Raw genomic sequence first — 23485 nt, 5'->3', positions numbered from 1 at the left:
CGGTGAACTTCAATTCACAAATTACATGAGGATTATGTGATAATTTTTAAACTTTAGGGGCATAAATCACACATAACGCAGACCACAAAGGATAAAATGAAGTTTGCCACTTTTCTTTTTCTTTTTATTGGATTTTATTTTATCTCGTTTGAAAAATTTATAGGTGCACCACGTGGCATTACTCCACACTGATCAATTATCATTTTGATAATACACCACTTAAAAATAATGGAAACACCAATCTGTTTCGAGATAAGCACCACATGAAAATATTTTGCATCAATTATCATTTTGATAAAACACCACTTAAAAATAATGGAAACACCAATCTGTTTCGAGATAAGCACCACATGAAAATATTTTGCATCTAAGTACTTTCTTGTTCTCGCTCTTTCTCATGTGACGCGTAGAATCACCCAACAAAATAGGAGTGGAAAAATCTTGTATGTATTTTTCGGATGGTTATTCAGTATTCTCGAAGTATGGACACGTAGTACTCCATAAGATTTTGATTCGTGGAGAGGGGTAGAGATCCACAATTTATGTTGGGATGGAAAAACAACATGGGACTAAATAATTGGTGATTGGCTTAAAGTATGGTCACGTGATATTCTAAAAGCATTATGTAATTTCCCGGTTGGGATATGCGATATGTGAGGGAACGTGGGTGTGGGCGGATGTGGATGTATTTATTTTATTTATTTATTTATTTATTTTTATTATCTAATTACAGGTGACAAAAGTTGGGCCTCACTTAAATAGATAGTATAGATATTTTAATTTTATTGTATGTAAGTTGTTCATAATGATAATGATATGTTCTTAAAAGTGTAAAAATCTTATTTTTTAAAACATACAATTAAATATGCTACACAAAAATGATCGAATTAATCTTCAAAACTGACAAAACGACATGGGTGGGAAGTAGAAGTCCAAGCCAGACTGGTACACTATTATAAGACCATAAATATGATTAAAGTCCACCCCTGTTTTGTAATTCTCTTCACTTGTTCCAAGTTGGTAGAGAGGCAATGACTGATCCCAATGAAGCTTCCTCCTATCAATTGTCTGGTGAAGGCGACGAAGGCTCAACGCTAGCTAACAATGGGAGGGAGGAAGGTGGTTAATTCATTCTAAATCCTGCCCCCGCCGAAAAGTCCGAAACCCTGCTGTTTATTCCCTGAGGAACCATGGGCGGCTATGTTCCTCCTCCTCTTGCCGCCGCCTCCAACACTGCTTCAGCAGTTGGCGTCACCAACCTTCTGCAAGGGCTGGTTCGTTGTTTTGTGTGTTCGAGGAGTGAATTTTCCTCACAGGCCACCATCACCTCCACCACCGGTTTTTAGCAGTCATGAGGTTGATTCAGATTTGCTAGCCCAGGCATTAGCGGTGACGATGGTGATAGTGGGGAAGAAACAGGTGGTGTCCAAGATACGGTAAGTGCGAGGAGAGAATGGCTATGCAGGATGTAGCTCACTAGGGGGAGGAGGCTGCATTTCAGAGGATGATGGCTTGGAAGACAATGCATGCAAGATGGGATTGTGTAACAACCTGATTAAATCAAATAGTCATAAGAGCACTATTATATTATCAAAAAATTTAACGGCTTTATATTGTTGGGATCAGGATACATGAGAAGATATTATTTGTTTTAATTATTTCCTTAAATAACGATCTATGCATGGACAATTCTAATTTATATAAGGAGTACATGGTTAATATTATCCACACCAATCATCAAATAATTGTCTCAATGCAGTCACATCATTTTGTATACAAACTTGAAATATTTTTTCTACTTGTATATCACTTGCACGGATCTAGATCGTGTCTTTGAATAAAATGGAATGTCGAAAGTCACAAGTCACAGTGATTGCTAGAAACAATTACAGTTCCCATTTCATTAAACAACAAAAAATATTAGAAAAATCTTAGTTAAGTTTACAACAAAATCATTGGATGTAAAATACAAGTGGCAACTGCCAGTACAAAAAATTGTGATGAAAAGAATTCCAAGAATTGATAAAACAATGAATTGACAATAATTTTTATGCCAAAAAAAAAAAACAATTTGCATTAAGATACACTTGCGTCGATCCAAATTATCAGCTTACCTCACTCAATTTGATTGCTTGCTGGCTCATATGATGCCATGGTGGCTCGGGTGAAGCCAAGAATGATGATGATGATGATGATGATGATGATGAATAGGTCGATGTCCATGATGATGAGCTGTAGAATGTGCAGAGATGGTTTGAGATTCTTTTGGTTTTTGCTTCATGGCTTCGATCCGTTCAAAGATATCTACAACTTCTTTCATGGGGGGACGTTTTCTAGGTTCTGATTCCAGGCACTGTAGAGTGAGTTGACAGCAATCGATGCTGCCTTTGAAGAATATTGCCCTTCTATCTGCACATCCATGATTGATTTCAGCTTCCTTTAGTTGGAGAGAAACGGCTTTGCCCAATCAATGACCTGAGGCATTTGGAATCAAGTGCCCGCAAACCTGTCAGCATTTCCAGCAGCACAACACAGAAACCATACAAGTTGCTCCTCACGTATAAATGACCTGTTGAAAATTTGAACTAATTCATTTTACCACAAGGGATGGGTTTTTTTTTTATTTTTCAATCTAGATCTTATGAACTATCGACCAAATAAAACATATAAGCAGGAACCTTTGCCTCTCATGCACTTGCTCATAGATGTCTTTTGGGAATCATTTCTATGGTTCAATGCTCTAAACATTTTAACAAAAAAGGATTCATATTTACCTGTTGCAACGAATTCTGGAGCAACATAACTTGTGTTGTCACATGCAATTCTTCACCTGAGGGCCCCAATTTCGCCAAGTCAAAATCTGAGATTTTTGCATTCTGTAAAAAGAAAACAAAACACACAAAAGCTTTCAGAATAATTGTTTTCCATGTTTCCCCATTTTATCTTAGGTCATGTCTGTTTCAATGGAAAATGCAAAAGGATGAATCTCATTACATGAATGCCGTTAAACGAAATATCTATCTACATGATTGTGATGATACGTCACTTGTTTTATTGAATGATTTAAAAAGATAAAATGGCAGTCCCCGTATTCTAGAAAAGTGCTCAAGTCACTCTCTTAAGTCTCAAGAACTTAGACCTTGTCATTAAGAAAACACAAATAACAACCACTGGCCAGAATTCGTGACTCGTTCCTCACTAGGAGGTCATGAGTTTGACTTCCCTCCCCCTAACTGATACAATTTTTTGTATTAAAAAAAAAAAAATGATACAAAATTTTGCAACATTTTCTCAATTTTATCTCAAAACCCAGGTTCGAGCCCCATGATCCCCTTCCCCTCCCTTTCCCCCGACCCACAAAAAATGTACTCAACTCTTTTCTTACGTTCGCTTGTCAATCAAACAGAGGGCACGCATTCCATTCCAAGATAGCCACCATATTCCAATTACCTTTTCCTACTTATTCTTATTGTCAGTGCCTTTTCAGAACACTAGTATAAAATCTAACTCATTAACTTACGAGGCACGATCATATAAATTCTCACCCCATCAAGCAGTATATTAGATGCTTTGAAGTCCCTGTAAATGACTTTCTTGTCTGATGTGTGCAAGAAAGCAAGGCCCCGTGCTGCACCAACGGCTATTTTGAGCCGTATGTCCCAAGAAAGCGGCTTGACAGCAGAACTCCCTGCACAACCAAAAAAATATGAGAAAAATCAGTGTCATTCAGTTTTCTTCACTTAGCCTCAATTATAAGTAGAATTAATGAAGCTTGTAAAGCATTTGTTGAAGGAATGAAGTTCTGACATGTTTCGGCGTGCCAAGTAAAGAATCTTGGAAGTTGCTTTATTTTGTAGAAATTGCCCAATCAACTTTATTGCCATCATAATATTTTTTGTGCACTTATATAATGATTACATTACCATTCCACCTTAGGACAATACGGAAACGGAAGATCAATTCATTTAAAAATTTCATGATGTGTAGTTGTGCATTGAAATGGTCTAGCACAACTCCTCTTTTGTAGGCCTAGCTCTCAATGCTCCAACTCTGTTCATTTTGCTAAATATTAGGTTTGAAATTGATTAAAATATATCAACATGATGAATGAAAATTTAAATCCTCATCAAGAGCATGCTACGGACAAACTTACCAAAAAAGAAAGTGTATGCAATGGGTAAAATATCTTTTTTATTATTATTATTTCTTCAGAGAACTCCAGCCGACCAACCGCATCATCCAGTATTAAAGTGTTTTATTTCATTTTACCAAAATAACCTTACGTATTAATAAGTTCTGTTTTTTCATAAGGGTAATTTTGGTATTTTAAACACGTTTCATTAAATCCAATTCTTTTCTCACCAAATCTCACCACTTTTGGTGAGAAACAAAATACAGGTTTGGTGAGAGTCCATTTCTCACCATCTCTCATCATTTTTCACCTTACTTAACCATCCAAACAAGTGAAGGATTTCCAATTCTCACCATTTCTTTCTTTTCTCACCAAACCCCTCCATCCAAACAAAGCGTTAAGCTTACAACGTAGTAAATCTTATATATGTCTTTCATTTCTTTGTAATTCAATGAGTTTGCATTTAAGAGGGAGACAGAATAACTGCTTATAAAAGAGATTCCATCAAAAACTTCAAGAATTCAGCAGCAATAAAACAAAGGTATACAAGTCCCAGAAAGTACTTGCATTTTCAAAACAAAATCAGGGGCTAGGAAAAGAAAAGGGTTCAACAATTATGATAAGATGATGATGATGATATGGTGCTATAACTTTTCTGAAAAGTACTCCGTCATTAGTTTCTATGAGTTAAGTGTAACATCACAAATGTAAAAAACTTGAAAAAAGATGAAAATGTAAAACAGAAAATGAAACCAAGTTAAAGCGAAAAGTAAAAAAGCAAAAATGTGGGATAAAATTAAAGAAATTAGGACTGTATAAAAGTCATTATTGTTTTAGAAATGCATCACGAATGATAAAGACAAAGATGCAATATGAAAGGAGAACTATAGTTGGCCAATCAAAAGCAGTCGAAATCATACTGGACAGAACTTACATATAGACAACCTTTTACTACAGCATGGTGGCAAAAGGCCTGAGGCAGTTCCCCTTGACCATAAATAGGGTAAATCAAAGGCCCAAGTGCAATAGAAAACCTGACAAGGATGAGGAAAGCAATAATTAAGATTATCAGAGATTATTAAAACTCTTTGTTAGAGGCAAAAAAAGGACAAGATTGGGAGGAGAGGGAGAGAGAATAAATGTGGAGTCGTCCATCAAGAATGGTTCACCTGATGACCTCATTACAGCCTCACAGTCTCCGGAAAGAATTCTTCATCTGGAAACATCATGTAAAATAGCTGCCACACAGCAAAAGCACCAAATCCCAATTAAAAATTCCCCACATAATTTATATATATAAGAGCATAACAAATTTCATGGGATTGAGCAGAAATAAAGAAGCATGTGTGGTGAAAAAGAAAAAAGAAAATCCTTTTCAAAAATTATGCAAAGTTGGAAAGACAATACCTTCTTAGTTGCATCTAGAAGATCATTGTAGTTTAGATTCCCATCTGGCATAGGGGTAGAGAAAATGGAACCAAATGAACACTGGAATCAACAAAGGCAACTATCAAAATGCCATTCTCAAGGTCAAAGATGTCAAACCAAAGACTTACATACATAACACACCTTCCTCAGTTCAATATTTCAGATTGTAAGAAAATATGGTAATAATAGAAAGGTCCATGTGAACTTTAACTCACCCTATCATTTCTTTTTCTATTCACTTTCCGTAACCATCCCCATTCACTCTTCTACCATATCCTGCTCCTCACAAGGTATCCAACTGTCTCCCAAAAATAAATTATTGAAATTCTCATTGTACCTCCAAGTGAAGAAAATTGTTTTAAGTAACCATTGCACAAAAAACTTGAGGAGGGGACTACAGAATGGTATTAAGACTAATTGAGTTCTACTGAATAGATATATTCTTGTGCCTTTTCTATATCCAATTTTCATACTAATCCTTCCTCATTACTCCTTAACCTAAAACATAGACTCCTAAATACCCAAGGATCTGCCTGTCCCCCAAAAAGCGTTCCGGAACTCAATTACAATTGCTAGACAGTAATCTTGGACTATTACAACTATCAGAATAAAACCACTTCCTGCTGGGCTAATTGACCAGAGTGCACAGGCAACTAGAAGACCTGACATGCTTGTGGCAGCACAATAAAACCTCCAATTCTCAAATAAAAGACTCAAATACATAGCACCCCCAAAAATCAACAAACAGCAGGAAAAGGAAAGGGACAAAGGATAAAAACTAAGATGAGAAACAACCGTAGCCATTTCCTGTATATATAGAGCACTCCAAAGTAAAGTGGGCTTCACGTCTGCATTCTCACTTTCATCTGTGTTACTATTTTCAGGTGTTCCAGAAATAGGAACTGAAAAAATAGCATTTACAGCAGCATGCAGTGATTTTTTCCCTTGAATGGCATCACCACACAAAGTTGAAAGATACAAAACATACCTGAACCAAAAAAAAAAAAAAGGAACAGTATAAATCAACTGATGCAAATTCTTCCCAACATATATCAACAATTAGCAACATACTTGCAACAAATCCAAAAGCCAATAATCATAACTCCATATTACAATAACAGTGAATATTTTCATTCACTGACTAAAACTTGAAACAAAAATATAAAACTTTACCAGTGCGAGTTCAAAAAATACGAACTTAAATAACTTGCTTGGGGAGCCACCAAAGGGTCAGTCAACGTATGGGGCATACCTTATTGCTATGATCAACAAACATTCTATCAATAGATACTACCCTATTTAATCGTTAATTGATGGCAAATGCAGCCACCACTAAAAGTATATAAAGGCGCGGACCGGATGGTTCTAGGGCACGAGACTTGATTTAGCATATGCTGGATGACGAGGGACCTACTTGGGATATTTGATTCAGTGTTTTAAAAAGCTCTAGGCGCATCGAGGCGCCAAGGTCACCTGGAGCCTAAGCGCCGAGGCGCGAGGTGAGGCGCAAGTTATACAAGTTAAACAAAATATCAATATGGCACAATTTTCAACATAAGCAAATATTTAATATGTATATGATTAATTTTTTTAATAAGACGAAAAGAGAAGAAAAAAAAAATTAATTTTTTTGATATATATATATTATTTTGTTTATTTATTATATTTTTTAAATAATGTTTTTTAATTAATTTTTATTTTATTTTATTTTACATACATGTGTTTATTTTTTTTATTACTATGTATAAGTATATATTATATTTTATATATTATATATTATCTATATTATATATTATATAATAGGTATTATAGGTATTATATATAATAGGTATTATCTATATTATATTAAAGGTATTTTATATATTATCTATAAGTACATTATATAATAGGTATTACATAATATTATATATATATGAATCAAGATAAGTGAGAAAGACAGAAGCGAGAGAGAGAGAGAGAGAGAGAGAGATCGCGATCGAGAGAGAGAGCCATCCTGAGCAAGACAGAAACAAGAGAGAAGACAACGAAAGAAGAGAAGAGAAGAGAAGACGAAGCAGAAGAAGAAGAGAAGAGAGAAGAAGAGGAAACGAAAGAGAGGAACCTGAAGACAACGTCGATGTCGAAGCTCAAATTTTGGTCGCAACAAATTTAGGGCTTCGTCAAATTCGAAAAAGCTCACCAAGAGATTTGTATTGTATAAGAGTTTTAATCCTATGTGGCTGGTACACAAACACAAAACAGGTCAGTCCTAGCCGAAGCGTGAGCTTTGAGCCTAGGCGAAAGGTGCACGCCTCAGTGCCTTCCGTGCGCTTCTCGCAATGCGCCTCGCTTCGTCTACTTCGAGCGCCAACCCTGCGCCTCGCCTCGCTTAGCGCCTAGTCGCGCTTTTAAAACATTGATGAACATATATGGCTTTGTGGGCCTCCTAGTTAAAAGAAGCAACATTTAGAGATATTTAACCACATGTTTTTATTCAATGTATGCAACCATTAATAGGTTCATTTCATTACAACAAATTCATTCCGCCTATACCTCTAGGAAATAGGAATAGACTTCTGCACTAAACACATGCTTTATGAAGTTTATAAATAGATGTAACTTCAAGAATTTGAAGCATGACAAATGAATGAGAATACAAAATTTCCAAGTAGCTTTCAAGATAGTTGTGTGATACAATCTTATTCTTTGGTGTGTGATAGTAAAAGAGGTCCTAGGTGTGATCCCTAAGGTAATCTTGGCGCGAGGCCTAGTTCCTCTTAGTACATAAAAGTTAAAATGATCTTTTTTTCTTTTGGGGGGTAGACAGAGAGGACACTCCCTAGTTCCTTATTTGAGAAATCTCTCCTAAAACAACAAACTTAGGAAAATATCAATAAACCCTATAAAGCACAGACACCGACACGGGACACGACACCGACACACAAAAACGCAAATTTCCAAAAAATAAGAGATACGACACGCTGGGCACACGTTCAATATATATAATTAATTTTATTTATTATATGTCATAAAATTATTTTAAAAAATCAAATAATAGAAAATATTAAAATCAGAATAAAAAAAAATTAATAGAAAAGATACATTATTAAAATTAATTAAATAAATAAACATACATTATTAAAATTATACACTCAAATAATAGAAAAGAAAAAATAAAATTTGAATATAAAAAAAAATAAAAGAAAAGAAAAAATTAAATTAAAATCAGAATAAAAGAAAAAAAATAAAAGAAAAGAAAAAATTAAAATCAGAATAAAAGAAAAAAATAAAATCAGAAGAAGGGCGAGAGAAAAAAAAATAAAATCAGAAGAAGGGCGAAGAATGCAGATCGACTGAGGAAAGAAGAGGCTCTGAGAGAGAGAGAGAGAGCGACTAAGGGAAATCGAAGAGCGACGATCGCAGATCGAAGAGAGACGAAGAAGAAGAGGTGTACCTTAACAACGAAGGGTGAGACACAACTGACGACCGAGGAGCGATGACCAACAAGGAGCGACGACCAACGAGGAGAGAAGACGAACGACGAACGACGAACGACGAAGTCAGGTCCTCTCTTTCTCACCCTTTCTCTGCTGTTTCTCTTCTATTCGAAGTAGATTAGGGCACATTTTGATCTGTTTTTGTTTATTTACAAATCGACCCCAAAAAAATTTAGTAAATTGTGAAATTGCCCCTGAACGTGTCCCAAACGTGTTTATAACGTGTCCTGAACGTGCCCGGATGTAAAAAAAATTTTAAAAAAAATGGGACACTCTCTGCTGCGTGTCGGACACGTGTCCACCGCGTGTCCGACGCGTGTCCGTGTCCGACACTGGTACGGAGCCCTCGGAGAGGTGTCCGTGCTTCATAAAAATGCAGGTCCCTATTAGCATAAAACAATTAGGAAGTGTTTTTAGGTACAAAAAGCAAAGAAGATCCTATTCAAATTCCATTTTGCTATGCAATTCTTATTGAAGAAATAGGACAGATTTAAGCTGGCAGTCAATCAGACACTCCTGCAATCCAAATCAACTCAAAAGCATACAAATTTTTTGTGCACTTATGTATTGATTACATTACCATTCCACCTTAGGACAATATGGAAACAGAAGATCAATTCATTTAAAAATTTCATGCGATGTATAGTTGTGCATTGAAATGGTCTAGCATAAGTCCTCTTTTGTAGGCCTAGCTCTCAATGCTCCTACTCTGTTCATTTCGCTAAATATTAGGTTCAGCATAATTGTCAAAATTTTGAAATTGATTAAAATATATCAGCATGATGAATGAAAATTCAAATCCTCATCAAGAGCATAACTTACCAAAAAAGAAAGTGTTTGCAATGCAATGGGTAAAATATCTTTTTTTCATTATTATTATTTCTTCAGAGAACTCCAGCCGACCGACCGCATCATCCAGTTTAAGCCCTCATGAATAAACTTTCGCTACACGCAATCACCCGCAAACTAGAGTTAAGCCCAAGTGTTTTGCGCCCCGTGGGAATCGAACATGAAACCTCTGGAAATGACCCTGTAGTGGAGCTCCCATATGCAAGATTGGTGTGCTATTTAAGTTAAAAGAAGCGTTAAAAATAAGATGTACCATCCAGTTGAAAACAGGTTGAGCATCTCAACTGTGTACACATCAGAAAACAGACCCCTTATTGATCTTCTCTCTCTTCGAAAAGAAAAATAATCCAATATGCAGCCCATTATGAAAGCAAGATGGTAGAAGAACAGCTCACGGCTAATAATAGGTTCTTTTACTTACCTTTATCCAATTACAGAATTGGATTGGCAGGCATGATCCAACCAAAACCTGTACCTATATTTCTAATCAGACTTGCACACCTAGATATTTTTTAGATGTATATAACATCTCATCTCTCAAGAACATTCTTAGGTTTGACAAGAAAATTTAACTATATTTGAAAATTGCACCTTCATAAACAGAACTTCAAAATAATTGCCCCCAATTTTGATACACTCCTATTACATCCCAATTCACAGACAAACTCACCGTTAACAAATTGGAGATGCTAGATCGAACGTGTTAGCAGCTGATATTGTACAGTAAATTGGGCCATTACTGAGAGACAACAGGCTAATCAAAATATTTTTTCAGTCATGATGGCATGACCAATCTAATTCAAAACAAGTACAGGGTTATCAAGGGCCAAAAAAAATTATTAATTTATTTATTTAGTATGTTCTTGTTGGTATAATAAGCCCAAGCACAATTACAAACTAAACGAAAGATCAGGTTCAGTACAAGGTACACAACACAGAATTTGAATAACAACGCATATAATAACACATTCCATTGATAAAAACAAAAAAAATACCTGCAACAGAAAATAACAAGAGCTATGAAAGGAAGAAATAAACATCTAATTCAAAAAACAAGTGAAAGAGAGAAAGGAAAATAGTAACTTACATGCCAGAAGGACAAACAGCTAAACTGCTACCTATCTGGAGAACTCTGATTGACGCAACCTGCTCAGGGTACAAAGCTGGAGAGAAAGAGTAGTCAATAGTATGTTGTATTTCACTCATACAAATTTACAATAGTAATTGGTGCATTGAACTCACATTTAGGAGGATATACCGCCAGAAAAGTTGAAACATCTGGCTTTAAGGAACTCTTTGTTATGCATATTCCCCTAGCCACCTTACCCCTAAAATCTTGTAGGCCAAAATCTTTTAATTTAGCTTGCAAGATATATGGGGAAGATTTAAGTAATGGTGATGGAACAATAAATGATGGACCCAAGACTATCCGATGGCTGAATAATTCCTGACCAGAACCCACCTTAACACCTTTGTAACTCCCACTATCCTACAAAATTTTCACAAGAACATAACAAAGGAATCCATTTCACTTTAAAAATACTAAAGCTCAATTTACGACAATCGCCATTACAGAAAATGAACACAAAGCAAAAGTATATATCCAAACCTTGTCCATTAGTAGAGCATTTACTGGCATTCGAAGAACCTACACAACAGAATTTTTAAATTTAAACAACAATTGTAGCTGGTTAAAGCAAATACAACATTTCCATATCAAATGAATATTAATTTAATCCAATCAGCAAAAACTGTATTAAAAATCAGAGAAGCCACAAGTAAAATGCAATATCAGTAGTAGTGCTCCATGAAACAACAAATGAAATTAAAAACAATTACCATTTTTTGAGAAAAAAAAAATTACTATTTGCTGGAATACATCACAATCACCGTTACTTTCAGCATTCATATCTAGCACAAAAGTAAGTGCGAGATGAATGAATGAGAACATGACGAGCAAGATGGTTCAAGAAATTCACATCATGCAGTCTTAACACGAAATATTGAAGTATAGTGTTAGAAACTGACTACACCCTATGAAGCACGGATACTCCAAAATAACCCCCGTACGCGTGTCGGATACGTATCGGATATGGATACGCGTCCGATACGGCGGGATACGTATCAGATACGGCAAAAAAGTACCCATATTTTTTTTTAATTTTTTGAATTTCCGATACGTTTGTGATACGCAAGGATACTTCAAGATACGTTTGGGATACTTTCGGGATACGGCGGGGTGAAAAAATAATTTCAAAAACTTCTAATGGGGTTAAACTGTAAAATAACAAAATAATGTAAAATAAAACCAAAAAAAATCAACCAACCTCCAAGCCCTAGGTTCACGAACAGCAGCAGCAAGAGAAGGAGTCGTCGTCTCTATCGCAAGGAAGGTTCGCGAACAACAGGCAGCAGCAAGGAGGACGAGGAGTCATCGTTGATCAATTTTGTCCTCTCTCCCTCTCCCTTCCGTTTCCTCTCTCTCTCCTCCTCGCTCGATCTCTTGGTCTCTCTCTCTCTCCCTCTCGCTCGATCTCTCTATCCCTCTCTTGCTCGATCTCTCAATCCCTCTCGCTCGATCTCACTTAGTCCCTCTTGTTCGATCTCACTGTTTCTCTCTCTCCCAATTCCTATTTTGATTTTTATTTTATTTTATTTTTTGTTTTTCTTATGTTTTGAGATATTAGGATAATAGTTCTGGCTTTTTTTTCTTTTTTCTTTTTTTTAACTCTTTTTTATTTAAAATTTAAATTTTTAAAATTTGTGTTATTAGATGAATTTTGACTCCTTTTTTAAAAAAAATTAAATTTTCAAAATTTGTGTTATTAGGTGAATTTTGACTATTCTTTTTTTATTTTTTATTTTTATACATGCTATATTATTAAAAATTATAAAAATAATACTTTTTTACGAACGTATCCCCGCCGTACCCGTATCCTAGTTTTTCAAATTTTGTCGTATCGCCGTATCCGTATCATATCGTACCCGTATTGGTATCCGTGCTTCCTAGACTACACCTGGTACAATCGCAGAGAAAGGATTTAGGATATGTTTAACAGAAATTTCTATTGGAGGTTGCAAAGGGATTTTTTTTAATTTGATGATTTTGTTGTTAGGCACTGTTAAACTAAATATGAAAACAATTAATTGCGTGAGCTAACAGAAAGGGTTATCAGAGAGGCAAAGGCTCCAAAAAGGGGAACAACCCTACCTAGAAACTAGGGCTTTGCAGCAGATCGACCGGCCCGCCAAATCTACCCAACCCAACCCGACCACTATTGGATGGATGCATTGCACGTGGCGGGCCGGCCGACCACTATTGGATGGATCCGCCAATATACCTAGCAAACCTACCCCGACCATGACTGCCCCCCTCTCTTTTTTTCTTATACATTTTTTTACGCCTTAACAAGAAATTGACATCATGCAGTCTTAACAGAAATACTGAAGTATAGTGTTAGAAACTGACTACACCTAGTACGATCGCAGAGAAGGGATTTAGGACATGTTTAACAGAAATTTCTATTGGAGGTTGCAAAGGGATATTTTTTAATTTAATGATTTTGTTGTTAGGCACTGTTAAACTAAATATGAAAACAATTAATTGATTGAGCTAACAGAAAGGGTTATCAGAGAGGCAAAGGCTCCAAAAAAGGAGAATAACCCTACCTAGAAACTAGGGCTGTGCAGCAGATCGACCGGCCCTCCAAATCCGCCCAACCCGACCCCACCACTATTGGGTGGGTGCGTGGCACGTGGCGGGCGGATGCTGGCCTAGATTTCATGTTTTGCGGGTTTGGGGTGATTTGCCAATATACCCAGCAAACCTGACCCGACCATGGCTGCCCCCCCTCTTTTTTTTATATATTTTTTTAAGCCTCAACTCAGCCCTTTTCATTCTGAGATTGAGTTTACTTTACCCTAAATTTGTTCGACAAACACAAGACAACACACACACACACACACTCTTTCTCTCTCTCTCTTCCTCTCTCTCCCCCCAAAACCCTACCCATTGTCCGACGGTCTACACTAAACGACCGACTGACGATCTACACTGAACAGTGAGCGATCTACACTAAACGGCATCAACGATCGATATACACTGAACAGCAATCGACACTGAGGTATTCTCTTCTCTTCCTCTCTTTTTCTCTTCTTTTCTCCTCTTCTCTTTTTCTCTTCTTCTTTCCTCTTCTTCTCTTCTTCTCTTCTTCTGACAAACAATGGTGTCTGTTTGAGGTCTCTGAGAAATTTAGAATACCTCACTTCAATTTTAGATTTATGAACTTATGTTTGAGGTCTCTACTAATTCTATACACTTTTATTTTTGGAATACCTCATTTTAATTGCTGGCGATTAATGGTTTTTGATGGTCTGATTTATGCTTTTTGCATGTGTTTTTTTTAAGCTTGAATGATTGTTGAGGTCTTGTTTGAAATGGAACTGATTATGATCTGTAATTGAATATGAGAGAGAGGAGCTCTATGTATTAAAATGTGTTTTGTGACAATCAAGTGGGATCGTTTAAGGGTTTATGATTTTTTATTTTATTTTATGATGATGTTTGCAATTGGGTAACGTGGATCATTATGATAAAACAAGTAGTTGGAAAATTGTTTCCGAAAGTAGTGTAACATGATTCGGATAATATATACAATGATTTATTTATTTTTATCCATTTCATTTATTTTGTATTATTCAAAGTGCATTATCTTCACTTCACATGTTTTTGTTGTGTTATGTTTTATGTGTAGTTTTGGAATCAAGTTCGTGTTCAAGCCCAAGTACGGAGAGTAGTTTTATTGAAGTTTAATATCATTGGTAAAATACTTCCCATTTGTTAAATGTTGTTAACATATATTTACTTCTTTTAAGTTTAAAACTTTTTTAATATTGTCCTTGTTAAATAATTTCAATTTTTTGTTATGCAGGTTTAGATGGCTCACGGTTTGGCTCAAGGAAATGAATGACTTTTTTGCTTCTTTTCGGATGACTGTAATACTATTGCTTTGATGCACAATGTTTGTTGAATGCACAATGTTTTGGATGACTGTAACTTTTTTTTCTTTTTTCTTTTTTTTTGAGAAAAGTAACTTGTTTTTTTGAACTTCGGATGACTGTAACTTGGATGCACAATGTTTTCCTTATGTTTTATGTGTAACTTAGATGACTAATGCCCACTGGATACACAATGTTTTGGGTGATATTGAATAATACCCACTGGAACCAATAAAAACCAATTGAATTACGCAGGTTGTTTTTGCATTGCCCAAGTTGTTTAAGAAATGCTAAGAGGAATATAGATGTGAATATTGCATTGCATGAGTTGCATTGCCCAGGTCGTTCACTTGCATTGCCCAGGTTATGCAGGTTTATTGAACCACTGGATGAATATAGATGTGAATATTGTATTACCCAGGTTGTTTTTTTAGGAAGTGCACACTTAAATTATGCCCACGTTTTTTTGAGGAAGTACACAATTGAATTATGTTGAAAATTTATAAACTTTTAAACTGCCAAACCGATTCGTATCCATCCGCCACCGCCGGATTGGCGGACGGACGCGGATTGATTTTCTCCAATCCACCAATCTGGCGCCATCCATAGATGTGAATATTGCATTGCATGAGTTGCATTGCCCTAGTTGTTCACTTGCATTGCCCAGGTTATGCAAGTTTATTGAACCACTGGATGAACATAGATGTGAATATTACATTGCCCAGGTTGTTTTTTTAGGAAGTGCACACTTGAATTATGCCCATGTTGTTCTTTTGGGGAAGTGCACAATTGAATTATGTTGAAAATTTGTAAACTTTTAAACCGCCAAACCGATTCGTATCCATTCGCTAATCCGCTCAATCCGCATCCGCCGGATTGACAGATGGATGCATATTGATTTTCTCCAATCTGGCGGCCGGATTGACAGATGGATGCATATTGATTTTCTCCAATCTGGCGGACGAATAGCGGATTGGAGGTTCCGTGGCCACAACTCATCCACGCCCACCCCTACTAGAAACTTCTTGTAATAACATCATCAAATAGCTCAAATCTTTTTCTAAATGAAATACTATAACCAAATTTCCCCTCATGAGAGAGACCGTGTTTCTAGGTTTTCCACTTCGTTTGGATCGTGAGAGGAGGTGAGAAAAGAAATGATTGTGGTTTCTCACGTAGATGAGTAAAGAAAAGAAATGATTAGACTTTCTCACTATTATGTTTGAATGAATAAAAGAGAAAAGAAAGTGGTTTCTCACCTATCTTGTTTGGATAAAGTAAGTAAGAGGAAGGAAAAGAAAGTGTTTTATTTCATTTTACCAAAATAACCTTCCGTATTAATAAGTTTTGTTTTTTCATAAGGGTAGTTTTGGTGTTTTAAACACGTTTCATTAAACCCAATTCTTTTCTCACCAAATCCCACCACTTTTGGTGAGAAACAAAATACAGGTTTGGTGAGAGTCCATTTCTCACCTTACTTAACCATCCAAACAAATGAAGGGTTTCCAATTCTCACCATTTCTTTTCTTTTCTCACCAAACCCCTCCATCCAAACAGTGTTAAGCTTACAACGCAGTAAATCTTATATATGTCTTTCATTTCTTTGCAATTCAATGAGTTTGCATTCAAGAGGGAGACATAATAACTGCTTATAAAAGAGATTAAATCAACAACTCCAAGAATTCAGCAGCAATAAAACAAAGGTATACAAGTCCCAGCAAGTACTTGCATTTTCAAAACAAAATCAGGGGCTAGGAAAAGAAAAGGATTCAACAATTATGATAAGATGATGATGATGATATGGTGCTATAACTTTTCTGAAAAGTACTCTGTCAGTAGTTTCTATGACTTAAGTGTAACATCACAAATGTAAAAAACTTGGAAAAAGATGAAAATGTAAAACAGAAAATGAAACAAAGTTAAAGCCAAATGTAAAAAAGCAAAAATGTTGGATAAAATTAAAGAAATTAAGACTGCACATAAGTCATTATTGTTTTAGAAGTGCATCACAAATGATAAAGACAAAGATGCAATATGAAAGGAGAGCAATAGTTGGCCAATCAAAAGCAGTTGAAACCAGACGGGACAAAACTTACATATAGACAACCTTTTACTGCAGCATGGCGGCAAAAGGCCTGAGGCAGTTCCCCTTGACCATAAATAGGGTAAATCAAAGGCCCAAGTGCATTAGAAAACCTGACAAGGATGAGGAGAGCAATAATTAAGATTATCAGAGATTATTATAACTCTTTGTTAGAGACAAAAAAAAAAAAAGGACGAGATTGGGAGGAGAGGGAGAGAGAGAATAAATGTGGAGTCGTCCATCAAGAATGGTTCACATGATGACCTCATTATAGCCTCACAGGTATAGGACATATTCATAGAAAAGCACTAAACTTTTGTCATTATGCATCCAAGCTCATCAAACACTAATACTAAAAAGATGTAGCACTAGTAAGCTTTTTACTGCAGTATCTAGCCATTTTATAGAAGTATTGCTGATTTCACCTTTGAAAGATAACGCTTATATGGAAAAATCTGTGCTTTCAGTACGGTCATTATTACATCATTTAATAATCATTAAATTACAAAAAATCACAAAATTACAATGTTCCAAAAGCTTGTTAAAAAGGACACTACAACTTCTTGTCCCCCAATATAGGGTGCTGGCATAGATGCTCCAGGTACCGACCTAACCTTTCGCATTATTTCCACAAAGTGGCTAACCTCATACTCAAATGCACATTCAGCTCCCAAGCTGTTAATTTTCCACCAAGCAATGGCCCATCTATGAAATTTTGTTGATGCAATTTTATTTTGTTTCTTTTGAAGGGGTAAAGGGGATCCAAGCCACTTTTTATTTATTAAATAAATAGAATGTTCCCTGAATCTTATTTAGTCTTTATAAACTTTTGTGGATTGTGGACAGAATAAAAGGAGATGAATGAAAGTTGTGTGGTTACTCAGAAGGTCATATCTTAATGTACTCTTTATCATTTTTTTATCTTTATTCTACACATCTAGGGGCAAGTCTAGGGTCCTTTAATCATTTATAAGTCTGAAGTGCCACTCATCTTCTCCACGTTTTCCCATTAGTTTTTAAATTTGTGGTTTTAATGACAAGGGGGCAGTTTAGAATTGGTTGAAGTTCTGGTAAAAGAAAAAAAAAAAAAAAAATTCATCAAATTGTCTTCAACCTTTAGGTTCTCTATTTTCAAGAACATTACAACATTATCTTCATTTTCTTTCTTTAAAACAAATATATATATATATATATACTAAGTACCACGGACACGGACACGATACGGACACGACACGGACACGCGGACACGCAATTTTTCAAAAAATGCGGGACACGACACGTTGGAGACACGTTTAATATATATAATTTTATTTATATATTATATGTAAAATTAAAAAATATATACTATTTGTATTTATTTTTATTTATTTATTTTATTTATTATATGCAAAATTAAAAAATATATACTAATTTTATTTATTATATGTAAAATTAAAAAATAAATATATTATTTTTATTTATTTATATTATTTAAGACCAAAAGAAAGGTTAGGGGTTATATTATTTATTTATTTATATTATTTATTATTAGTATATAATTTATTATTAGTATATAAATATATATATATATATGTATATATATTGTTAGTATATAACGTATATAACTATCGATGGTTGCGACGAAAATTTTAGCGAGAGAGAGCAGAGAGGGTCAAACGATGCGCAGAGAGGGAGACGAGGTCGATGGTCGATCGATGGTCAAACGAGGGTCAAACGAGGGCGATCAATGGTCGATCGAGGGGCAAAGAGGGAGACAAGGAAGACGAGGAAGACGAACAGGTTAGGGTTTCTTCTCTCTGTCCTCAATCTGTCTCTCTCTTCCCTCGACCTATCTCCCTCTCTCTCTCTTCCCTCGATCTGTCTCTGTCTCTGGCTCTCTCTCTTTCTCCTCTCCAACAGTTCTAGGGCTTCTTCGATCCACCCACCTGCGTGTCTGAATCGTGTCCTCGCGTGTCCAACCTCGTGTCCGACTCTAAAAAATTCTGAAAAAAGGGGGACACGCAGGGGAGAGTGTCGGACACGTGTCAACAGCGTGTTGCGTGTCCGTGTCCGACACGTGTCTGACACTAATACGCAAGCCTCAGGGACGTGTCCGTGCTTCATAGTATATATATCATTAGTTGTTCTACCATCATACACTTAAGATGCAGAACATTGTTAAAGTAATAGTGGTCATGGTTACAGAATAAATGTTTAACCATAAACAGAAAGAAGAACCTGCCAACGGATGAGTGGTAAAGTGCTAAACGATTTATTCCATCTTTCGTCTTCAGAAAATCTTTACAAACTTCCATGCTGTCTTGATCATAATCTGCCATTGCTATTGCATACGGAATAGTCCTACACGGAGAAAGGTTATTTAAGTTGCTCAATTCATAATACAAAGTACACCATATACAAGGACAAATGTGAAACAATAGAGGGAAAAAAATAACTTTAGCAAGGAATCCTTCCTAAATGACCATCTGAACATATGATTGCATTGAATAGGTATGAACTCCATTAGAAGAGAATATGTCTTCCACTAAAAAGCCAGCCATTGCATAGTTTACATGGAAGCATCTATCAAAAAAAGCCCTAGCTTTTTCAAATTCTCTTCAAATCAAAGAAAATCTCCAAGCAAAGAGAAGACAAGGCTTGATGTAGATGTGTGGTACAGAGTTGTAACTGGCATTACTACCGCAAAAAGAACATCTAAATAATATCTTTTAAAAATGGCCATTGCATGGATGGAGAACCAATATCCCCCAAGTATATCGTTAACACAGTGCTTAGGTTAGTTGCACAAATGAAGAACCTCCCTATCCACCTATTAAGATATTAAATTAAAAAAAGATATATTATCATGTGAACAAAATCTTGAATCTCCCTTCATGCAGATATAATGTTAAAAAATATCATTAATTTTGCAAAGGAATAAGAAAGTTTACACTGTTGAAAAGTGAAGGCTCAATTTGGTTCCGGATAAATGAGGGAGAAAATAAAAGGAAATTGCTAATAAATGGCTACCTTTCTCAACATTTCCCTTTCCTTCGTTCTTTCCAAGATTCAGACACGGGATTTAATTTTCCTTTTTCTTCACAAACCAACTAACCAAAAGAGCCTATCAGACAATGGAACCGAGAAGAGACGTACAGTTATTAGTGGTGTTTGGGAACTTGGGTTTGGGATTTTTTTTTTTTTTTTTTTTACTAAAAGACAAACTTTTTGCGAAATCAAAAAAAACACATCCAACCAAAATATCACATCTAATCCCATAATCATTTCACTTTTTCTCTCACAAACACCACATCCAACCACAAAAAAAACCCAACTATCTTCCCAAACACCAAAAACTTTTTATCCAATAATATCTTACGACTAAAAAAAACCTACATAAAAACCCACTTCCCAAACACCCACATTATATTTCTTCCCAAATCCATTTTCACTATGGAACCATTTGATTAACAAGATAGTGGTGGAAAATGTAGGGAAGAGAAGGGGGAAAAAAATCAAATTATTTTGGCTTCGAAACTTAGGTTTTTGCTTCTTACCAAAAAAGCAGGGAATTTTTTAACACAAAATTTTCATCAAAATAAATTTTCATTTCTTTAACTTGACTTTCTAGCATTTTCACTTTACATCACACCATTTTCTTTCTAATCGAAAGGGGCCCAAAGCCAAAAGCAACCCCCTCTATGCCAAATTAAAAAGTTTAACCCAGTAACCTGAAATTTGCAAAGTAATCACTAAACCGACCATGTCAAGCATTCTTAGGAGAAAACAACACCAATATGCTTACTGAATTACTACTACTTATTGTATACTGAATTGTATGCATCCACTTGTATATATGTATTAATTTTCACATAACCAGAAATTTTTTTTTTTTTTTTAAAAAAAAAAAAAATCTTACTTTGACACAAATAACATAACAATGAAATAGAGCAATTAACAAGGGCATAGAAACAGAACAAGAACTCTCACTAACAAATAGAGAAAGGCGAAACAATACGTACGAGTTAATCTTTGGTGGCAATCGCAATTTGTTCAAGAAATCAACGAACGGACTCTCCAAATCCTCATCCGAAATCCTCCTACCACTATCATCACCACCATCAGAACCAACAACAGCAGCTTTCAAATGCCCGTCAACAAGCTTAAAAAAAATCCCCAACCTGGTCTTCTCAGCTAGGCCTAAACTCGTATCCGAAAATATCGCCGATCGCGAATCGGGCACACTCAACAATTTCCCATCGCCATCGCACACAAAGTTGGCATCAACACTCTTGAACTCCATGTAGTGACTCGCTCCCGATTTGAGCATGAGATCAACGGCCGAGTCGGCGCAGAAGAAAACCCTAGGTCCGGCCAAATCGAGGTTAAATGTTCTGGAATGTTGGAGGGGTTCGGGGGAGTGGGAGGAGATGTCGAGGTCGGAGTACATGGGGCTAGAGGAAAGATCGATGGCGATGTGACCCGCGGAGCAGGAGGAGGAGGAGGGAGGAGGTGAGTGGTGGGAGGATTGGGAATGGAGGAAGGAGGTGAGGTCGGAGAGAGGGAGAGAGAAGTGGGAGCCGTAGAAGGAGTTGGGGTCAAGGTGGAGGACGGTTTTTCCAGCAGCGGAGGCGGCGGCGGCGGCGAGGATGGATTCCGGGAGGACGGTGCCGACGATGATGAGGTCGAAATTGGTGGGATCGATGGGTGGGTAGGACAACGTGTCGTCCATTGCAGCAAAATAGGGTTTAGGGTTTGAGATCGCCGATGCTGGAGCAAGGATCCTCTAAACTGATTTTTTTCTAAAGTTTTCTAGAGCGTTACATTGTATCTCAACTATACAATATAACACTCCAGGAAACTTTAGAATAATTTCACTCTAGAATCCTTAGTGACGATGCTGGAGTGAGAAGATGAGAGAGAGTGAGACTTTGATATGCTTAGCCTCACACTGTGAGAGTGAGAATGAGAACCTAGGTCTAAATACAACCTATGGGAGAAGTGGGGCCTTTTCCCATATTAACGTCAAGTTTGGCTATAAAGAAAAAAGTGCACTTATTTTATCTTTTTATTTTTTTTGGGTTACATCAATCAACATTTCCTCTCTACTTTTTTTATACATAATACAAAAAAAATCAAAAAGTACACTTATTTAGTCTTCCCAAACTAGGCCTAAGGCCCCGTTTGGGGCTTACTTTTTTAATCAATTAGTCAAAAAGTTATTAAATTAGTCAAAAAATCAATAATTCATACCAAAAAGTCATCTCAAACATACAAGTTTTTTTTACCTATCTTTTTAGCCAAATAGCTAAAAAGTTACTAAATTAGTCTGTTTCCAAACGAGGCCTAAGTCTTTTTTGTATGTTATTTCTCAAATTAGGCCTAGTTTGGGGGACTTTTCCCATATTAAACCTCTTTTACATCTTATTTCTCAAATTAGGCCTAATTTGTAAGCGCTATTACAAATCGCGCTTTCACTGTTTAGAGCCCAAAATTTGATAAATAGTGAAAACACTATTACAAAACGCACTTTTAATTAAGAAATCGCTATTTCAAATTGCACTTTTAGCATAAAATTTTTTTTTGAAGAAAACGCTATTTGAAATCGCGCTTTCACTGTGCATATAATTTTTTTTTCTTTTTTAGAAAACGTTATTCCAAATAAACGTTTCTACTGTCAACACAAACCAAAACCAACCCACACTCTAACACACTCACACACCGACACCCACACACGCCCACAACACTGTAGAATTGAAATAATATAATTTTTATATATAATAATCAATTATATAACTTTTATAATTTTTATAAATATAAATCATTTTTAGGTTATAGATGGTTTGATTTATAATACGTATGTATGTAAGGGTAAAAAATTTTATAATCAAAAATAATTTTTGCAATTTTTATAATCAAAAATAATTTATAAATTATCAAAAATAATTTATAATATGTATGTATTTACTTTAAATAAATTATATATAATACGTATGTATTATATATATATATAATTTTTATATATTTACTTTAAATAAATTAGTTTTGATACGTATGTATTTTATATTTACTTTAAATAAATTATTAATAAATATATAATAATTATTTTATAAAATAAATTATTAATAAAATTTTATAATACGTATGTATTATAAATTTTTTTATAATAATTTATAATACGTATGTATTATTTAAATCTTTACATTTTTGATTTAAAATTTTTTACAGTAAACCCATCTTCACATTTTATAATACGTATGTATTATTCAAAAATAATTTATAAAAATTTATAATTAATACGTATGTAAATAATTTAATACGTATCTTCACATTTATATTTACAGTAAACCCATCTTCACATTTACATACGTATGGTTTAAGGGTAAAAATTTTGATAAATGATAAATCAAACCATCAATAACCTAAAATTTTTTACCCTTACATACGTATGGTTTAAATAATTTATAAAAATTATACGTATCTAAAAATTGATTATAAAAATTGCAAAAATTATTTATAAATTGATTATAATCTTTATAA

At 35.3% G+C, this 23485-nt stretch overlaps 1 protein-coding gene across 22 annotated transcripts; it reads right to left on the bottom strand.

Moving 5' to 3' along the window:
• Positions 1–772: 772 nt before the first annotated feature.
• LOC114310489 (rab escort protein 1-like) lies at positions 773–21741 on the bottom strand. 22 transcript variants are annotated; one of them, XM_082878920.1, is made up of 15 exons: positions 21127–21741; positions 20968–21051; positions 19184–19306; positions 16980–17079; positions 11495–11533; positions 11128–11374; positions 10973–11048; positions 6356–6548; positions 5540–5620; positions 5310–5370; positions 5067–5166; positions 3808–4050; positions 3546–3688; positions 2775–2876; positions 1874–2569 (listed from the first exon to the last, which is right to left on the bottom strand). In XM_082878920.1, exons 1-10 carry the CDS (start codon positions 21675–21677, stop codon positions 5314–5316), a joined length of 1551 nt encoding a protein of 516 aa, XP_082735046.1. In that variant the 5' UTR covers positions 21678–21741; the 3' UTR covers positions 1874–2569; positions 2775–2876; positions 3546–3688; positions 3808–4050; positions 5067–5166; positions 5310–5313. The 22 variants fall into 22 exon arrangements, with proteins under 22 accessions (XP_082735029.1, XP_082735033.1, XP_082735038.1 ...); XM_082878903.1 differs by lacking the exon at positions 3808–4050 and adding an exon at positions 773–1551 and having other exon boundaries at positions 2115–2569; positions 5302–5370; positions 5776–6548; positions 20968–21741; XM_082878907.1 differs by lacking the exon at positions 3808–4050 and adding an exon at positions 773–1551 and having other exon boundaries at positions 2115–2569; positions 5302–5370; positions 20968–21741.
• Between the last annotated feature and the right edge of the window lie 1744 nt (positions 21742–23485).

The sequence above is a fragment of the Camellia sinensis genome, chromosome 7 (genome assembly GCF_055761805.1).
Source record: "Camellia sinensis isolate YWXY chromosome 7, ASM5576180v1, whole genome shotgun sequence".
Taxonomy (NCBI): Eukaryota; Viridiplantae; Streptophyta; class Magnoliopsida; order Ericales; family Theaceae; genus Camellia; species Camellia sinensis.
Note: the sequence above shows the minus strand (reverse complement) of the source record. Positions and strands in the feature narration are given on the sequence as shown.

Excerpts from the sequence above, each read along its gene's own strand:
- LOC114310489 (XM_082878903.1), bottom strand. The coding sequence starts at position 21,677 with ATGGACGACACGTTGTCCTACCCACCCATCGATCCCACCAATTTCGAC. Across the intron at positions 19,307-20,967 it reads TTGCCACCAAAGATTAACTC|GACTATTCCGTATGCAATAG; the intron begins GTACGTATTGTT and ends TTCTCCGTGTAG. Across the intron at positions 17,080-19,183 it reads TACCACTCATCCGTTGGCAG|GTTTTCTAATGCACTTGGGC; the intron begins GTTCTTCTTTCT and ends CATCCTTGTCAG.